We start from the raw sequence: 18,657 nt of genomic DNA, 5'->3' as shown, positions 1-18,657 counted from the left end.
GCTAGAAGAGTGTGTATCGGCAACACACCGCATCCAGATAATATATATTGCTTTTTAAGTACATGTATATCGATTGGTCTTGCCATGAAAGCCTGTTGAAAAATGTGCTGTTCACGAATAATTAGTGGAAAAAAGAAGAAGAAAAGAGGAAAAAGGGTCTCAACTTGATTGTTGTTACATGCAGGCTCAAAGGAGGCTTTGCTTACAGCATAAAAAAGAAACTCTGTGTTCAGTTTCTCAGATGGGCTCGGCAAAAGATAATTGCATGGCTGCTGGGTGGATACTTTTTAAAATCAAGAACAAGCACATGGTGCAAGTGGCACCACAGCAATGGTGACCCGCACCGTAGCAGGAAAGCGCGCGATCTGGTTCACAAGATTGTGCTAGTAATTTTATGAAGTAGTGGTAGCAACTTGGCGACAGTAATAATAATATACTTGAAGTACAAAACACACAGAGTTCAAGCATTTTGCCTGGAGGTCACGAGTCGCGAATATGGCAACAAAGCGTATTCATCTGGTTGAAGTAAAATATATATGACAAGGTACAATGTATGTAGGTAGGTACAATGCTGATGCCAGCGACGACGATAACAACAACAACAACAACAACAACAACAACAACAACAACAACAACAGCGCTGCAGCAGCAGCAACAACAACAACAGCAACAACAACAACAGCAGCAGCAGCAACAGCAGCAGCAACAACAGCAGCAGCAGCAGCAGCAGCAGCAGCAGCAACAACAACAACAACAACAACAACAACAACAACAACAACAGCAGCAGCAGCAGCAGCAGCAGAAGCAACAACAATAGTCAAGGTCGCATGCCGCTATTCCTCACTGCTCTGATCCAGATACTAGTACCCGTCTTCACTAGGACACTTCGAGGAGCTGTGAGAAACTGTACATAATCCAACGGACATTCTGAACGAGAGCCCCGAAGCCATTAGACAAAACGGTAGCATCATCCTCTCCCCAAGGCTCCTCTGGCGACCCGTCGGTTTCTTCTGGTTCATCCTCAACGGGAGAGGATGACTTATCCGGCGTCAATCGACTGGATGACTGGGAGTTTAAATCACAATGATCTTGGTCATGCGCCTCCACCGCTTCCTCTGGGACTTGGCGCTCTTGCAGCACCGCATGCTGCTGCTTCTGTTCCTCTTGCAGCGCCAGTAAACGCTGCACACAATCTTCTTGCACCGCAGTAACAGCCTGCAGGTGGCTAGCAAGTATCTGGCGGATTTCATTTGTCTGCATGTCCTGTTGCTTGCCAAAATAGTCCATCAGCTCATCTACTTCGATTGCCGAGTCGCTGAGCTCGGGCGATGTTGCTCCTTCGCTGGCAGATTCTGTGCCAGATGCGCATACTGCTGATGGATTTCGCCTTCGCACACAGGGAGTCACCTCAGAATCACAGGACGTCTGGTCGCGCACTTCTTCCGTTGACTCGAATTCATTACCGGATATCCATTGGTCATTCGAAGCGGAAAGCACTGTCTCGCTCACTGGTGAGTGCAGCTTATCAGCTGACTCGTTCGTCGGGGAATCCAATTCGATGTCTGGCGAATGTACAGTTAGACTATCATCAAGCATACCGTCCGGTCGTTCTACACAGACAGCATGTGACGTTGCTTGCTGTACTGCTACCTCACTTTTGTCCACCACTTCCGGGCTATCTGACGGAGCAATGGGTGACGGAACTGGACCAGCAGTGTTAACAGCAGCAGCGCCTGGCTCCTCAGTGGAGCATGGCCACTCGTCCTCTATATATCCATCTTCGCCAGCGCTCTGCTCAGATGACGATGAGGCGGCACGTGGAACGGGTACCTGTTCTACATGCTGTGTAGAGTGCAGGTGCTCTCTGACGCCAGAGCTGCCCATCGCTGCCAACTGACTTGGCGAGGTGACCGGCGACAACACATCGGTGAACTCCTCTTGTCCTGCGGGTGCGGAGAAATGTGGCGGAGATCTCATGGCGTACATCACCTGTTCCTGTGAAGAGTTGAGTTGATTGGTGCCAGGGAAGGCACTGCCATTGGGCCCATTGCTGTGGGCCATATCATGGCCGTGAGCTCCGTACTGAGCGCGAGCCTGGCTTTCACCTGCCATATTATACATGGCTGCATACGTGTTGTGCGCAGCGATATGAACATCTTCGAGACGGCTCAGGAAAGCGCTGCTCATGTCGTCGTGCTGCCGGTGCATCTGCTGCTGGACGAGTCGAATGTGATACAGTGATGCTTTGGCCACTTCTGCAGAGTCTAGTACCACACTGTGCTGGTCGTCGACGACGTCTTGCAGCTGCTCGCCTGCCGAAGAGTTTCTCTCCTGGCTTTCGAGAACTGCCTCGCGCAAGTCCCGTACCTCACTGGCCAAATAGCCCACATCTAGTTTCAGCATAGATTTGCTTTTCAGATATGAATCTACGGTAGCGAGCTTTAAGATCACTTTGCGCGCACTTTCAATACGTGGCCGGGTCGGCTGCAAGAGCACGGTTACAGTCCGAACGAGATCGGGCTTGTCACCAAGCTTATCCAAGTACTTCTTGAAGCGCACACGAGCCATCGACAAGCGACCACTGTCGCTGCTCTGAGAAGCATTTGACGCTGTCTCCCACGAGTCCTTTTCCTGCTGCGCTGTGGCTGCTGAGTCTACGGGTGGATCTTGTGCTACAAACTGACCTCGGCCTGACATTGCCTCCAGCAACACAACCCCAAGGGCATACACATCCACAGGGCAGGAGAATCTCTCTTCCTTGGATAAGCCGCATGGTAGATACGTAGACTCGTGCAGTTCGATTTCCTCGAATTCAGAAAACCACTTGGCAAGGTTTACGTCAGTGAGCTTGCACCGTCCACTGGTTGACAACAGGACGTTCCGTGAGTTCACGCCGCCATGGACAATCGGGACGTTACGTTCGTGAAGGTAAGCCAATGCACTGGAAACCTGCAAGGCGACATCGACACAGTCGCGCACTGTTAGCTGGGGGCACGCCGGGTCCCTGCGGCGATCCAGCAGGTTGCGATGCAGCTGCTCACTGACAAGAACGGGAGCGCTGTGATTGGCCAGTACGGTGACTCCATAGAAATCTGCAATGTGCGGGTGGTGAACGGTGCAGAGTTGCCCGATCAACGTATTGAACGATGACATCATCTCCTTCAGAGTTATCGTTTTCTTCCGCTGGTTCGTTCCGGCTTTCCTCCTGCCATCTGGACTGAACAGAGGCGGGTACAGACGTTTGACAGCGACTGCACAGGAGATCCAACGGCCTTCTAGAACCTCGCCAAAGCTGCCCGCACCCAGCTGACGAGCGGTCGGTGATAGCGTCACATCCTTGCTGGCAAGATAGCATGGTAGCTGTGTGTCGACTAGATCTGTTGCCATGATCCCTTCCCGAGTGTCTATAGATAGCAGTAAACAGCACATACACACACACAGACACACAGACACACACATGCCCGCACAGCAATGTAAAACTGAAAAACACACTGGGCAATGCATGTAGTACATGTACTTTACTGGAACCTTTTCATTATCGGCAGGTCCACTCCAACCACACACTGCCATGCAAGTCCTACAGGCTACACAAAAGAACACGGACTGCGTAACGTTCCGCATACTCACAAACGGTGCATGCTGGTGGCAATGGCAAAATATGGGAAAAGCAAACAAAAGGGTCGGAAGATCACAGTCATACTGGCCATGTACGGCCGACTACTAGTACTTATTCAATGCGGTGGCCAGCTTTTTGTTTGGGTCATCTAAATACATGTACACCATAGCTCAGTGGTTAGAGCATCGCTTGCTTCAAGTGGAAGTCCCTGGTTCGAGTCCTTGCGGTAACAGTCAAAAATTTTCAGACTTTTCCCTTTTCCATTCCCTCAACCAGTCAATATTCATCTAAATACAGTTGTAACATGGAAAAATGTGGGCACAAGCTATGCGATCATTTTTCCATGTTGCAATTTTTCCTTGACTCGCCATCTGAGTTCTAAATACAGTTGATTTTTTTATAGACTGCACGGTCCTGGTACATGGCATTGTATAAGCCAGTTGGAACACAGTTTTAGACCCGCTTTACGAGCACTAAAGAGTATCCGGCTAGGACTCCTCACCCGGTCCTACATGATTGCAGTGCTCGTCCAGTATTTTACGTAAGCAGACAACTTACCTGACTCAGTGACTGCACTGCAACACTCGCAGCAGCTCTAGCAGCTGTATCGTCTTGCTCCACGGATCAGACAAGCGTTCAAGGACACTAGCCACTAATGGCACTATTTGTCTGACTATTTCGAATAATTCTCCAATCCTGAATCACAGCGAAACGTTTCTCGGAGTCTGCTGCAGCTCAAGAAGCTTGAACCAAACCCATTCCGGAATGCCAAAATGCCCCAAATAAAATGCCTATTTTGTTGCTTCATTCGGAACGGACAGAAGCTTTCGACTTCGTCACCCGCTACATGCAAGTGCGCTGTCTACGAAACAAGTGAGGGTTTTGTTTACTTTTACTTGATACGTACCGGTACTTGGTTTGGCATCAGCCTAGCCTTTTTGCCTTTTACTTTCTTCTGTCAAAACTAAGTACTAGTAAGTAATTAGTTAGTTACTTAGCCAAACAACAGTCCAGTCCTCGGCCTCGATCGACTAGACATGCTGCGCTGCGTAGATCAGTCTACATAATCATTTTTGTTGTCCTTTTTTTCCCCCTGCATGCACTGACTTCCTAGCGCAGGGCCAGCAGCATGGGGCCAGCTGGCGCATGATGCATGGTGTGACCGTATTTTACGCCTACGATCTTACTTCCACCAGCAGATGCACCAATGACTATGTGTCAAAAATAATTATATTTTTGGTTGTCATCTACTGATGATTAGGCCTCCGCGGAATATGCTCGTATTTTTACCGATAATTCCTTTGAGCATTGCTCAAAATTACGTCCGATAATTCCCGTAATTCCACCAATAATTCTCACAATAATGCTTTTTTTCTTCCCTTTTTTGCAGATACCGTACCGCTTACGGGGTTTTTTGCCACTTGTACGGGCAAAAAATCACGGTTCGCGTGAAACTCGGCTGGAAGCTTTTTTTTCTTTCTCTTTTGAAATACCGGGCGATCAACTCATTCAGGATCACAAGCTTTTTGGTACAAATCAGGGTGTTAAAATGGAAAAAAATTGAAAAAAGGGGGGCATTGCTCAAATTTTACCGATTATTCCACAAAAATTGCCAATAATTCCCGTTTAAAAAATCACACCGATAATTCCCGTTTAAAAAATCACACCGATAATTCCCGAAATTATGCCGGCATATTCCGCGGAGGCCTACTGATGATGTACCGGTGGTACCGGTAGTCAGTAGATCTGCTCAGCTCGTCGTCTACAATAATTATTATTATTGTTGTAGTCTACTGCGTCGATAGAGCTGTAGACTCCACTGACTCTTGACGGTTCTGTCGGATCTTTCATGGAAAAGCCCGCTACAAAAATGGTAGAATACTACTTCGAAGTAATCATGGTAAGGTTGGAAATGGAAGCGCCAAATTCGATGCCCGGACCGTAGAGCAAAGACATCAGAGTGGAGAGGTTGGGTTGAATTCGACAGTCTTTGGTCCGAAAATCAATCAATCAATCAATGAATTCATAGAGAGATGGAGGGATGTTTCTCACACACCGCTGTCAGTCCGCCCAGGATCAGCAAGCGTCGAATCCAAGTCTATCGTTGGTTGGGCTTTGGTGCCTGCATTCCGGCAATGATTGTCGCCGGATCTGTGTACGCGTTCAATGCTTACTCGGATGGGCTGAAGACCCAGCTCAGCCTGACGCAGTCACAGGGTAAGCTGCAAGACAGCCAATAGTATTATACAATAGACTTCACTACAGTAGTGCTAGTACTAGTAGACCTACCTTCAACGCAGGGAGTTGTGTACAATACAAGTACTACATAACAACTCCCTGCACCAAGGGTTACGGTATGTTCTAGTTAGGCTGCATTCACACACGGTACAAAAATTCGCGTTTACATTACGGTACAAGCCACTTGCAACGCCTGTGCATTCACACAGTCAAATGCAGTGCATGCCAAACCCGTAAAAAGTGACCCGCGTGACCCATACTCCCATAGCGAAGAGCCGGAATTTTGATTTCTGCATGAGCTGAGCGCACCGCGTACCGTACCGGTACCGGTACGGCTAAACATTTCAAAAATATTATTTCTTGGTCCGCTAGTATGATCTTGGTGGAACGCCTCCACAACTGGTGTATTCCTCTGAGTGTGCTGGAGTTGTGAACGATAGCGGAATTAAAATATTTTGATTTCTGCATGAGCTGAGCGCACCGGTACGGCTAAACATTTCAAAAATACTATTTCTTGGTCCGCTAGTATGATCTCGGTGGAACGCCTCCACAACTGGTGTATTCCTCTGAGTGTGCTGGAGTTGTGAACGATAGCGGCCGTGGGTAGGCCGTGTATATCATTTCCTGATCACTCCGGGTAGCTGCTTTGCGCACAAATTCAGCTCCGATCTGCAATCCTCTTCTCGGCTACAGCTCTTTTCATCATAGTTTCACTTTTCTCGCTTGTATTTTCCCCATACTGGGCCATAGTTCTATCAGCCGTAGCTCCGCCTCGGCAGAAAAGACAACTCGAGGCATGGTACTACCGGACTCTCCAAAAACTAACAAAAACTCTGCGCACTGGACACACCAAACCACTTGTTTCGACTTGCCTGAAAACTAAAAGCCGAAATCCGCTTTCAAAGCCGCCTTCAAAGCCGCTCCGGTATGGCTTTGAACGTTGATGTGATTTTTCACTTTTCGCGCATGTTTCCATGCCCACTTCAAAGAACATGATGCTTGTATGCGGTTTTGTACCGTGTGTGAATGGGGCCTAACCAGGTCTTGCTTTTCAGTCTCTGCTGTGTCAGCTGAGTTATAGAATTCTGCTTTGTACATCTATGCTACGGGAGGAGTCTCTGAGAGGAGGGAGAACCGGGTTGTAAGTGGAGGGGGGGGGGAGAGAGATCATAATGACCATGAATGACATACACCAGCCATCCTACGCTAACATGTACATGTATGTGGCCATGCACCCCCCCCCCCCTAAAAGTGGGACCAGCTACGCCCCTGAAGGGGCTCTCTTATCTTGGGACACGGGGGGGGGGGGGGGGGTCCCTTCTTCAGGGTATGGGGAGGGGGCATAACCTCATGCAAAAAAAGTTCCTTGCCATTTGGAGCTCAGAGTTCAGCAGAGAAAACATGCTGCGCCACTATTGAATTGGTTCAGATTGTGAGATACCGCCGCCACTGCTTGGTGCTGGTATCACCAGCCGTCCATGATCTCTTGAGGGCAGCGGCATCGTCCGAACTTGATACGACATGTCACGTAAGATTCCAGCCACAAACATACACACACACACACACACATGTTTGCCATTGCAGCCTGTTCTTGAGATTCTGACCGGCTTTTCTGCTTGTGATGTGCCTGCAGAGGAAGATCTTCTATCCATTGGTGTTGTTGCCACATGCATTGGTTTCACCGCTGGCCTTCTGATCGAGCATTTTGGCCTACAGCTGACAGCCACTGTCGCGGCAATTACTAGTTTCTTGGGCTATCTGTTCATGGGACTGACTTTGGATGGGAAGGTGACAAGAAGCTATGGATTCTTAGCGTTTTCTATCTTCTTGACAGGTAAAGGGCGTCATCCGAACTCGTAATTGTACCTGTGCTGCTCGTCGCTGTGCGCGCGCGTGTGTGTGTGTGTGTGTGTGCGTGCAAGGGGGGGGGGGGTATCGCACTAGTTTAAAATACTCAATGCATCGCTGCTCCCCCAGTACTGTTATTGACCACGCAGCGATGACAGCAGTGAATACATAGTCATAGATGCTTCGTCCCAGCTGCTTCTCTCTCTCTCTCTCTCTCTCTCTCTCTCTCTCTCTCTCTCTCTCTCTCTCTCTCTCTCTCTCTCTCTCTCTCTCTCTCTCTCTCTCTCTCTCTCTCTCTCTCTCTCTCTCTCTCTCTCTCTCTCTCTCTCTCTCTCTCTCTCTCTAACAGCTACATGTATTTGCCAGTATGCTAGTAAGTTCAATGACATGCTATGACCAGTGTCTGTGTCTGTGTCAGTGGCTGGTGACATGTAATATCACCACTCTGAATGCCGACCTGTGTTCCGTGCCTTTTAAATTTGTGTCCATGCTGATCCTCAGGTCAAGGATCCATCTTCTTCTACATGCTGAGTTTAATGAGCACGGCCGTCAACTTCCCGCTGAAAGTTCGCGGAACAATGTTCGGATTTCTGGACGCCATGTACGGCGGCAGTGCAACAATCTGGAGCACCATATATGGCGAGACGTTTGGCAAGTCTAACAATGCCGCAGAGCAGAACGTGGCCGGCTACCTGTACACGGTTGGTGCAGCGTCAGCCGCTGCCGGCCTCGTCTGCATCGTGGCGGTGCGCCATCTTCCCTTCGACATGGACACGTCACCAGCTTCTGTTCCCGACAAGGGGACCAAACAGCATGCTGGTATTCAGCAGGATGGGTACACGGCATCCAGCAATTCCTCCCGGGTACCTGCCGCCGCCACCAATGTAGAAATTGATGATCCTCTCATAGATAGCGGTGATGGAGATGCTCTGCTTCTATCAGACTCGCACGGCAACTCAAGCACAGTGCCTGATGATGATGACGACCACGCTCAGACTCAGGACAAGAGCCTCAAGCAGCTGGTGTGTTCACTGGACTTTCATCTTCTGTTCTGGCCATTCATCATGGTGTCAGCCATGACTACCATGTTCATTGCCAATGTGACATTCTACCTGAAGGCGTTCCACATGGAGGACGAGTATCGCCGCTTGCTGACTATCATGATACCAGGACTAGGCCTAGTGTTTCGCATCATCTTGGGATTCACGTCGGACAGGACCATCAAGGTGATTCCCCGGTCCTTCTTCATCTCCTTCACGATGTGCTTCTTGTGTGTTGGCTTGGTGCTGCTGAGAGTCAAGGTAGGTGTGGTCTGGGTGCTCATGTTCAACGCGGTTACCATGGCGCTGGCTGCGGCTGGCGTGTGGTGTCTTGTGCCAACCGTGGTGACTGAGATTAGTGGTGTAAAGAGCTTTGGCCGGGTCTGGGGCATCGTCATGCTGTTCAGCGGTGCAACGTCGGTGCTCTACCAGGTTGTGTTCGGTAGAGTCTATGACGCACACGTCGCGGAAAAGCCTACGCCGGCACCGGGGCTGGGAATCGAAAGCAGCGAGCCCACTCCGGCTACCTGCTATGGCGCGCAATGCTTCAGTGCATCAACGGACATGATCCTGGCCTCTGCCATTGTGTCAGTCTGCATGATCCTTTCCCTGGCTGTCCGGCAATGGAGGGGAATGCGACGGGTAAGGCATCACATTGGCGACTAACTAAGCGACTTTGCAGCTTGTGTTTGTGGAAAACAGTAGAACAAACGACTACATATACTAGTACAATCAAGAGTGCAGACAGAAAGGAAGAGAGAGAGAGAGAGAGAGAGAGAGAGAGAGAGAGAGAGAGAGAGAGAGAGAGAGAGAGAGAGAGAGAGAGAGAGAGCGAGAGAGAGAGAGGGAGAAAGAGTGTGTGTGTGTGTGTGTGTGTGTGTGTGTGTGTGCGTGCATGTGCGCAGATTCTTTATTTTTTAGAGTCAACGTGACATGTGCCTTTAGGTTCTTCTATTTATCATTCATAATTTTAGCGATTTAGGGATTTTTATTTATATGTTTCACATAATAATAATTATCATTACACCGGCCATAAAATCACTACTTTCTTACACCTATACTTTAAAGTCTTTGACATGAAAACTGGGCAGCTGGTACTGTCATGGATATGTGCTAACTTGTTTCTGTCTGGTGACATACATGAACTGACCATATTTTTAAAATAGTCTGTTCTCTTTCATAGACAGTCATTTTCAGATAATGCCAGTGTTGCTGGTGTATGTTCTCCATTTCTATGAGCCAGGCAACCGCTGACTGCAGAGCAGAACTCACTGTAAAAATAACATTTTATCCTCAAAATTTAATCATGCTCGCACTATCTCCCCTATGAGAAGAGATCTCTCAGTCTCGAGTGTGTTCCCGTTCTCCACCCTTCCTAAAAGCACACCACAGTGGGCTATCCCTCGGAAAGAGGTCTGCACTTTGTCCGTGCGCCTGTAAATATTAACACGGTGCACATGTACATGCACTGGGTTGCAAATCTACAGACTGCCCATCCTTTCCACACATGCACACGCAAAAGAAAACACATTCCCTGATCAGCTCCCTGCATCTTTCCCGCAAGGGCCACAACCCCCAGGTAGTTATTTATAATACAGTGGTCCCTCTATAATCCGGCACCATTTGTGCCACGAAAATCTGCTGGATTAGGGAGGGTGCTGGATTAACAAATCTGATTTACTGCTGCAATGTGCATGAAGAGGACATTTTGGCTACTGAAAATTGTGCTGGTTTATCGAGGGTGCTGGATTATAAAGTGCCGGATTAGAGAGGGACGACTGTAGCTGTGTGGTACACAAGTTGTGTGCGGGGAACATCTTGTCTGATGATTGGACCAAATACCATGAACCTCAGAACCTCAGTTACACCAGATCACAGTTTCCCACCACTGCGAAATAACTTGTGTTGCAGGTCCCTCTGCGCTGCTGCGTGGGTCGAGCCCTTTCACGAGACGACACCTTTATTGATTTTTGTGTTGCATTTGGTGCATACATGCACAGTGAAACCTGCCTAAGGCGACCGCTCAAGGGACCTTACAAATGTGGTCTCCTTATGCATGCAGGGTCGTTTGACTGGAAACATTCATTGGGCCTGGTTGTAGTGGTCCAAGGTTACCAATAATATTTTCAAAACGAAATGTTTTCGTTTGGGGGTGGGTGGGTTTGATGGAGTTTCGTTTTGAAAATAATTATTGAATGTAGATGGAGAATGTCCAGTTACTTCTGGGTGTCGAAAATTGACATTAATATTTTATTGGAATTCGTTTTACCTGCAGAAAAGATGGGTGGGTGGGGGCTGAAAAATACTAAAACTTTTCGTTTTGTAAAAACAATCGGTAACCTCGGACGGCCCCTTAGAAAGTTATAGAAACCAATCATTATGAGAACAAGCAACCATACGTTGTCTGAGCATACATGTAGGTCCGAACAGAGAGTACATGTAATAATTATACAACACTGTACTGCAGAAATCTCTAACAAAGCAGACGATAGCTGAATTATTTGAAATGTCCTATAAAAAAGTGTAGTGTGATCTCCCGGGAATCCTGTGCACGTGTTTCACTTCGTCCACTTGCTACCACATGCCAGATGGATGGATCTCTTTAACAACACGGCCGTCTGGCATAGGCTTTCTTTTCGTACCATACTAGTACTACAAGTCATATTAGGGGCCATCCTGATGAGATGATAATTTTCACAATTTGAACAAATTTCAATTATTTGTTATACATGTACAGTACTACATTGCATTGCAAAATCCGAGCATGGCTTTTTCAATAAACATGCCTCCTCTCTTTCCTACCCTTAGAGTTCTTGCTCTCCTGCTCCCCGCCCTTCCACTCCCCATTTTGTTTCCTTTGGTGCACATGTGCAGCTGTGATGCTGAGACCCATGGTCGGCTGAGCTTCACAGGTCCCACCCGCTTCGTCCTGCTGGATACGTACCATGGTGTCGAGTTCTCCTCCTCATTTTAGTTCATCATGCAGTGAGTGTTCAATAGTTTAAAAAAAAACAAAACAAAAAACATGCATGTACTAATATCAAGTTATGGACTCATGCTATTATAGCAGAGGTTGCGTGTGCAAATACCACGTCCCCAGCTATTCATTACAAACCCATCTATAAATGTAGACCATCGGTACGTGAATTCCTTCAAGCAGACAGAAAGAACTACAGGTATTGGTACTAGCACATCGCATGAACATTAATGTTACATGGTACTACAGCCAGGCGGCATAGGCTAAAAGAGATAGAACAAGACGAGTCCGTCAAAGGTGACTCAAGATGATTGTGCAGGTGTTCACAAGAGTGCTATCGCCAAGCAGCATCCGGACAACACCGTAATAAACAAGGGCAGGATAAGCTATTGTCAAATGAAAGTCTGTATGCTCTGCAAGCTGCAAGACACAAACCTGGAGGCAACTATGCAGCAGTAACCTAGGCTGCAAGAAAAATGATACCATGACCAGCATGAAGATGAGAAATCATTAGCATAGTACAAAGACTAAGAGATACCGTACTACTAATATGTACAGGGAAGCAGAGGCTGGACGCAAAGGAATTGACGGAACTGTCATTAAAAAAAACATCTATTTACCATACGATGTGGCCAGCGCAGGATTGTCCTAGCAATTCGCATGCTGCCAAGAATGCTACATGTGCTTCGAGTACATGTTTCGGAAAAGGATAGGATAAAATAAAAATGAGCATCTGGGAGAAATTGACCAAAATCAGGTTAGATTAAAAACGTTTATATCTTGATGGATTTTTTATCAGAATCATGGATTAGAATCGGCGTGCAGTAATGTTAGCTGAAGACACAGCAGCCGCCTTCATCCGGGTCTTTCTTGCCCTGCTGATTGCGAAGGTGAATGAAGGCCCCACGGTTGCCATCGGAACTAGACCTCACTGTGTCTTCGCTGTCAGCCAGGATTGCCTCGGCGAGATAGCTACACGGCGGCGCGCACACAACACAATCATGCAACATACAGGGATGAGCAAGCACCCGGGCAACAGGGCTTGAAAGTGCTATGTCACAAGCAGGCCGGACTCATGACAACGCCGACGTTTCGATCCACTAGGATCCAGGTTTTGTACTTCCTCCGTATACAAAAACTTCGTGACTTTTTTTGAAAGCTGCGCACAGCTCTGGAATTGTTCCGTTTGACTCGGAATAACACTTGTGGCATTGTCTAACCTGTTTACAAGCTATATACAAAGCAAAAAGCAACTCAGACGAATGAGATTGAGTTTTTTCAGAGTCTTCGTCGCTCATGTCATTGTCACCTGACGACGCCAACTCCGCATCGCCAACAGTCGCTGCTTGCGCTCGCATTTCGTTCAGATTCTTGTCACCTGCAGTGATGATCCGACGCTGGACTTTGGCTACGTCCTCTTCATCTCTAGAGCTGTGTACGAATCGGTGTCGACTATATTTAGTTGTTCCAACCCGCGACCTCCATTATGCCGTGAAACGAGTCGTACAAGCACATCCACACGCTTCGCATTTTCTCGCCAAGCATTCTACAATGGCTTCGAGGAGGTCCCTGCGATTCCCCTTGGCGACAATGGAGACGTCTGACTGGAGAGAGGCGAAGAAAGCCAGGCGATCCACATTCTGATCCTGAGTCTGTGCTGGTTGCACGACGACTGAAATGTTTCATCTTGCCGTGCGAGCGAAACAAATCTATGTTCTCACGCCGCGTAGATCTATGGGGCCGCGCACCGCAAGTACGAGCCTGGCCAGTTTCAGGGCAGCGAGTGCCGCGTGACTCCGTGTTCCAGCCACGAGCTACACTTCGTCACTGTGTCAGTTTCGAGCAAGTGTTAGTTTTTCATTATGACTCTTGAGTTTCTGTCGGCAACGTCCTCACACGCAGGGCGTCCGTGGAGAATCTGTTCGGGATCAACCAAACAAACCTCGACATGGACGTGGGTTGTCGATGACAGCCTTTGGTGCCGTTCGTTGAGCAGGTTCTTGCTCAAAAACACTGTTAAAAAAAGTCACGAAGTTTTTGTATACGGAGGAAGTATGAACCGACACACGATTGAGTAGTTTCCCTTCACAGCAGGATGACACATCCACTGGTAGTGACTGGTCTGGCCCTACTGGCCAGGGACCCACGGCTAGAACCGGGAAAATTCACACCTGCATGCGACCCGAGGGGCTTCCCCATGAGAGAAAGTAGATTGTAAAGTGGAACTCACTTTAAGTACGTACCCGGGTAAGACATACACCTGCCGAGTACGGACGCGGTCCTTTTTCGTGGCACGGATTTCCCTCCCATAAGCGCAAATGTGTACAGATACGACGTACTCTGATAAGACCTACAATTCGTGTATAACAGACTTTTCAGCAGACCTCAACAGAGCCAGCCTTGCATACTACATACTTGTTGGTGTTTTCAATTTTTTCATACACCTTTACACATGACAGGTTCACTTTAAAAACAGGTACTTCAGTATGTTGACAGTGTGGAGAAGGCTGTGTGCAGCGCTGAAAGCCTGATTTGGTGGCACAAGCCATGTACATTTCTGAGTGCAATAAATAATTTCGAGCATTTTGACATACTGCACATGTATCATAGTAGTGGAGCCGCAGGAGCCAACTTTGGATAAGAAGTACCTCGGACACTACATACTTTTTTCCACTCCCCGAGGGGGTACTCCTTATCTATCTGAGTTCCACTGCAGGGATGAATTTATTGTCATATTTTTACATAGCAGTTTCTGCTATACAAAATCACAATAAATGTGTAGCAGTCTTTGATTTTGATTAGCATTTTTCTTTGAAGGTTGGGTGTTTACCACATTGTCCTTCTCTGAGTGATGCCTGAAAGCCCATTTGCAAAAAAACCCACTGAATCATACATGTGCACTCCTTTTGTGCACACATGATATTTTTCGATATTTCTCAGCACCACACGTTGCAAAATTTAGGGGGTTCCATGGAACCCCCGGAACCCCCCCCCCCCCTGGATCCGCCACTGCAGATTGAGAGTGCCTGCAAGACATACACCGCACTGTATGTATGTTACTTGACTGCACAGGCTAGGTATGGATAGACTGTATGTATCGCAGTTTTCTGCGAGTCACGGTGACTTTTGAGTAGCAGTAGATCGATTTTGCATCGCAAACTGCGATGCGATACAGGATAAATTCATCCCTGCACTGTATTTCGCTATGGCCAGAGTGGCCCAGAAGTCGTCATTTATTGACTTCTTACATTGTCACTTTCAAGCCCTTGGGCATAGCGGGAATGGAAGAACGTGCCAGCACATAGTGAACGATTGATTTCTAAATCTGAATTCCAGACTCATCTGGCCCGTACCCATACATTTGTTTGGACCACAACGGGTTAGCTGCGTGGACAGCTTGCGTCAGTGCTGCCATGCCCGTGATGTCTTTGTGGCTGAAAAACATGCCGATGGGAGCACACACCTTATACTTTGGGTGCATACGTTGACCATGCGCTTTATATTAATTTTGGGCCACACCGTGGAAGCTGTGGATAGTGATAGATGGCGCTGCCCATGGCGCAATGACACACTGTGTTTTGTCGAGATAGATGAGTAAGAACTAAGAAGGGTACGGAGAGAAAAGACGGACAGTTATCATGCCGCTTGTGCCACACAACTTACTTCATCGACTCCGTGACACCGACATCATCCTTCACCGAGATCTCAGACCAGCGCAGGAAGCCCCGTTCCTTGCTGACGCGTTCAATCTCGTCCACACTAATGGGTCGTATTGGCAGATCACACTGTAGAGGTACAAATGTACAGGTACAGGTAGTGCACAATATCAATGCAACAACTTAGTTTTGATTTACAGTCAACTTTGCGAATAGCGACACTCGGCGGAGCATGAGAAAAGTGTCCTTATTCGCGAAGTGTCGTTATACCCGAAGTCTCATTATTATGTGTTACAGTTAGATGGGACTTTGCTCGGGCATCGAAATTCTGTCGTTATTCGCGAATTGTCGTTATATCCGCAGTCATTATTAGCCAAGTTGACTGTACAAGTACAAACCAAGCAACAGGCAATGTCAGGTGGCTTCATGAGCACCTGTAGAATACCACCACCAGGGCTGGCAAGTGTATGTCCCAAATAGCAGCTGGCTGCATACCATAGACAGGCAGCACCATTTCATAGCAGACTGTACACGTGAGTACTGCTAACTGCAAAGTACTAATACCGGTCAGTATTTGCCCCCCCCCCCCCCCACACACACACACAGTATAGTGCTTGGCAGCTAGTTGATCTCAATTTTCTTTTGTGGTAACCCAAATGTGAATCGATATTCTAGCATGGTCAGGCAGCAATTGGTTAAGTGGGTTCCTTTGGTATGACTGTATTGTTGGCAGCTTCAAGCCTGACCTCAATAGGAAAGTGGGTATTATATAAATATGTACTGTATAATATGTACTGGAAGAAAGTTACAGAACATGTAATGCACTGACCTTATTAGCTAGAAGTAGACATGGTAGGTTCTTGCCACTGGCTAGAGTGACTTTGGAATCTAAATCATTCTTCCAGTCAACCACCTTGTAGAATGTCTTGGGTGCGGTAATATCGAAGAGAATAACACAGCCAACAGCCTCCCGGTAGTACACACGAGTCATGGACGTGAACCGCTCCTGGCCTGGACAGAGAGAGAGAGAGAGAGAGAGAGAGAGAGAGAGAGAGAGAGAGAGAGAGAGAGAGAGAGAGAGAGAGAGAGAGAGAGAGAGAGAGAGAGAGAGAGAGCACTATTGCATCCGAAACCCCTTGAGGGTCACCCGCCGTGAGGTTGAATAAGGCTGGTGTGGGAACCAGGCACAGCTCTTTCACATCGAGGAGGAATCCAGAAAAGCAGCTGCCACAGTGGAAAGCTTAGAAGAACGCTTTCACAATTCCATTTTAGTTTTGCCATCTTGCCGGTAGCAAGATACCTAACCCGAGAGTGTGCAACTTCTTGTACAATCTCTAGCGCAGGGTTTCACACCACAAAGTTCAAAAGGTTACGCTGGCAAACAGTGCACCATTCCGTAGCCCAGTGTTCGCAGGTCTAGGGCTGCGCAACGCCCGGCGCGTACTTGAGTGACTCGATCGAATTTCAGTGAGCAGTACCGTAGATACTGCTTATGAGTTGTGCCAGAATTTCATTTCACCATCCTAATGACATGAAGTTTACTCACCAGCTATGTCCCAAAGTTGCAAACGAATGGTCTCATTCTCTGACCGCTGGATCACCTTCAGAGAGAAGTCAACTGCGAGGCACGGACACAACAATGGGGAAACACAAGCAGACTACAATAAGCAACATCCCCTTAGATCATGCCAACACGCTGCTGCTTTCGGCCGCAAGGCTTCGTGGCAGCGAGGCTTGTGCCTCTCCAAAGGGACCCGTTTTGTCAGGTCACACGCACGCGCGCGCGCGCGCGCACACACACACACACACACACAGGGCAAGCTCCTACGTTTGGCAGCCATGAAGTGAAGTGGACTGTGGTGCACACGGTACTGTAAAAATGGACCAGGAACATCTTCCACGCATGCTTATCGCCACGCACATTGTATTACAACTGGTTGTAGCGAGTTCATATACAGTAAAAGAAGAAGAAAGAAAGAATTCAGTTGTTTTCCGCTTTAGCGGAGTTGCAGAAGGGTACCACTTCCAAAGCTTCAGCGGAAGTTTCACAATTCCGCAATTGTCAGGGTATTTTCAGCTTCAGTGGTTCAACCACACTCAAGTGCATGCGTGATTGGGCCCTCAGCACAGCCATGAGAACACCCCTTCACCAGACATCTAAATTAGATAAAGCCCATGATGTAGCCCGTGATTACAGTCGTCCAGCTTAGCGAAATAACTGGTGCTGTGCTAGCTGACAAGAGCACCCCCAAAAACAAGACGCTATTGCTCAAATTGAACCTGCCACAGACTGCCGCAACTGTTACATCATGTGCCGTACACATCGTGCGAGAATTTACAGCTCGCCCCATCCCCCAGCCGCCCCGCAAGACTCTTATGTCCAGTCAGCGTTATGTCAAATATGAACTAGGCCTTAGTCTACTGAGCAAAGTATTATCATTCTATATAAAATTAGCATATAGGCGCTGTGGAGACAACAATTTGAGATAGTAGCAATGAATAGCATAAATGTTGTAGCCATGACTGCTGAGCTCATTTATACATGATGCTTGTTTGTCCTGAAACACCCCTTGACATAGGCACTCCAGCCTTTGGGTTATTCATAATTATCAATAAATAAACGACCATACAAGTCACAGCCGGTTTCCAGAATCGATTTTCTTGTCGCTATCATCAATGGATACTGATGGACGAAGATTACCCGTAGTAACACAAGACCAAAGATCAAAAAGTAACTTTATGTGTAACACGACGACAGATTTATACTACTCATTTCTATGATAACATTTATTTAATATTAGGTGTTGAAATAGTAGTCAAATCGGATCTTGCATCTGAATATTCCAGACTTGACTACAGGTAAAAGCGTACGTACCACCAATAGTGCACTTGTAATCCTTCGTGAATGAGTTGTTTACATAGCGCTGCACAAATGAGGTCTTTCCCACCGTCGAGTCACCAATGACAAGAATTTTGAACACTCGCTCGGTCATGCTTCCTCCAGATTTCAAGAATATTGCAGGGTTGATTTGTGCCCAGCATCAACAATACTGGAAAACCATTGTACCAAAAAAGTTGCTGTTTGCTAACGGGAATGTAGCTGCACTGTCGACACAATGAATCAACGAAAAGATCTCCCAAAGCTACTTACAAAACTACAGTAGCGCTTTACAACAGCCTCGTCACGAGTCGGAAAACACACATACATGCACCGTCATGCTAGAAAGCCTAATTGTGTTGCTGTTGATATGCCAAAAGACTTCCTCATTATCATGTGTATGT

General features: G+C 47.5%; 3 protein-coding genes across 3 annotated transcripts; 1 reads left to right on the top strand and 2 right to left on the bottom strand.

The window, feature by feature from the left end:
• Nucleotides 1-110: 110 nt before the first annotated feature.
• LOC135808441 (uncharacterized) lies at nt 111-4,615 on the bottom strand. Its single transcript, XM_065321631.1, has 2 exons — nt 4,175-4,615; nt 111-3,404 (listed from the first exon to the last, which is right to left on the bottom strand). The coding sequence occupies exon 2, from the start codon at nt 3,385-3,387 to the stop codon at nt 877-879; it is 2,511 nt and encodes an 836-aa protein (XP_065177703.1). The 5' UTR covers nt 3,388-3,404; nt 4,175-4,615; the 3' UTR covers nt 111-876.
• Nucleotides 4,616-5,399: 784 nt separating this feature from the next.
• On the top strand, nt 5,400-10,062 carry LOC135808440 (uncharacterized). The gene is made up of 3 exons (XM_065321630.1): nt 5,400-5,833; nt 7,488-7,688; nt 8,204-10,062. The coding sequence occupies exons 1-3, from the start codon at nt 5,650-5,652 to the stop codon at nt 9,406-9,408; spliced, it is 1,590 nt and encodes a 529-aa protein (XP_065177702.1). The 5' UTR covers nt 5,400-5,649; the 3' UTR covers nt 9,409-10,062.
• A 1,802-nt stretch (nt 10,063-11,864) lies between these two features.
• Nucleotides 11,865-18,627, bottom strand: LOC135808439 (ras-related protein Rab-7L1-like). The gene is made up of 5 exons (XM_065321629.1): nt 18,251-18,627; nt 16,922-16,993; nt 16,205-16,386; nt 15,383-15,504; nt 11,865-12,691 (listed from the first exon to the last, which is right to left on the bottom strand). The coding sequence occupies exons 1-5, from the start codon at nt 18,366-18,368 to the stop codon at nt 12,550-12,552; spliced, it is 636 nt and encodes a 211-aa protein (XP_065177701.1). The 5' UTR covers nt 18,369-18,627; the 3' UTR covers nt 11,865-12,549.
• Between the last annotated feature and the right edge of the window lie 30 nt (nt 18,628-18,657).

This window comes from Sycon ciliatum, chromosome 2 (genome assembly GCF_964019385.1).
Source record: "Sycon ciliatum chromosome 2, ocSycCili1.1, whole genome shotgun sequence".
In the NCBI taxonomy this organism is placed as follows: domain Eukaryota; kingdom Metazoa; phylum Porifera; class Calcarea; order Leucosolenida; family Sycettidae; genus Sycon; species Sycon ciliatum.
This window is presented reverse-complemented; position numbering and strand designations above follow the sequence as displayed.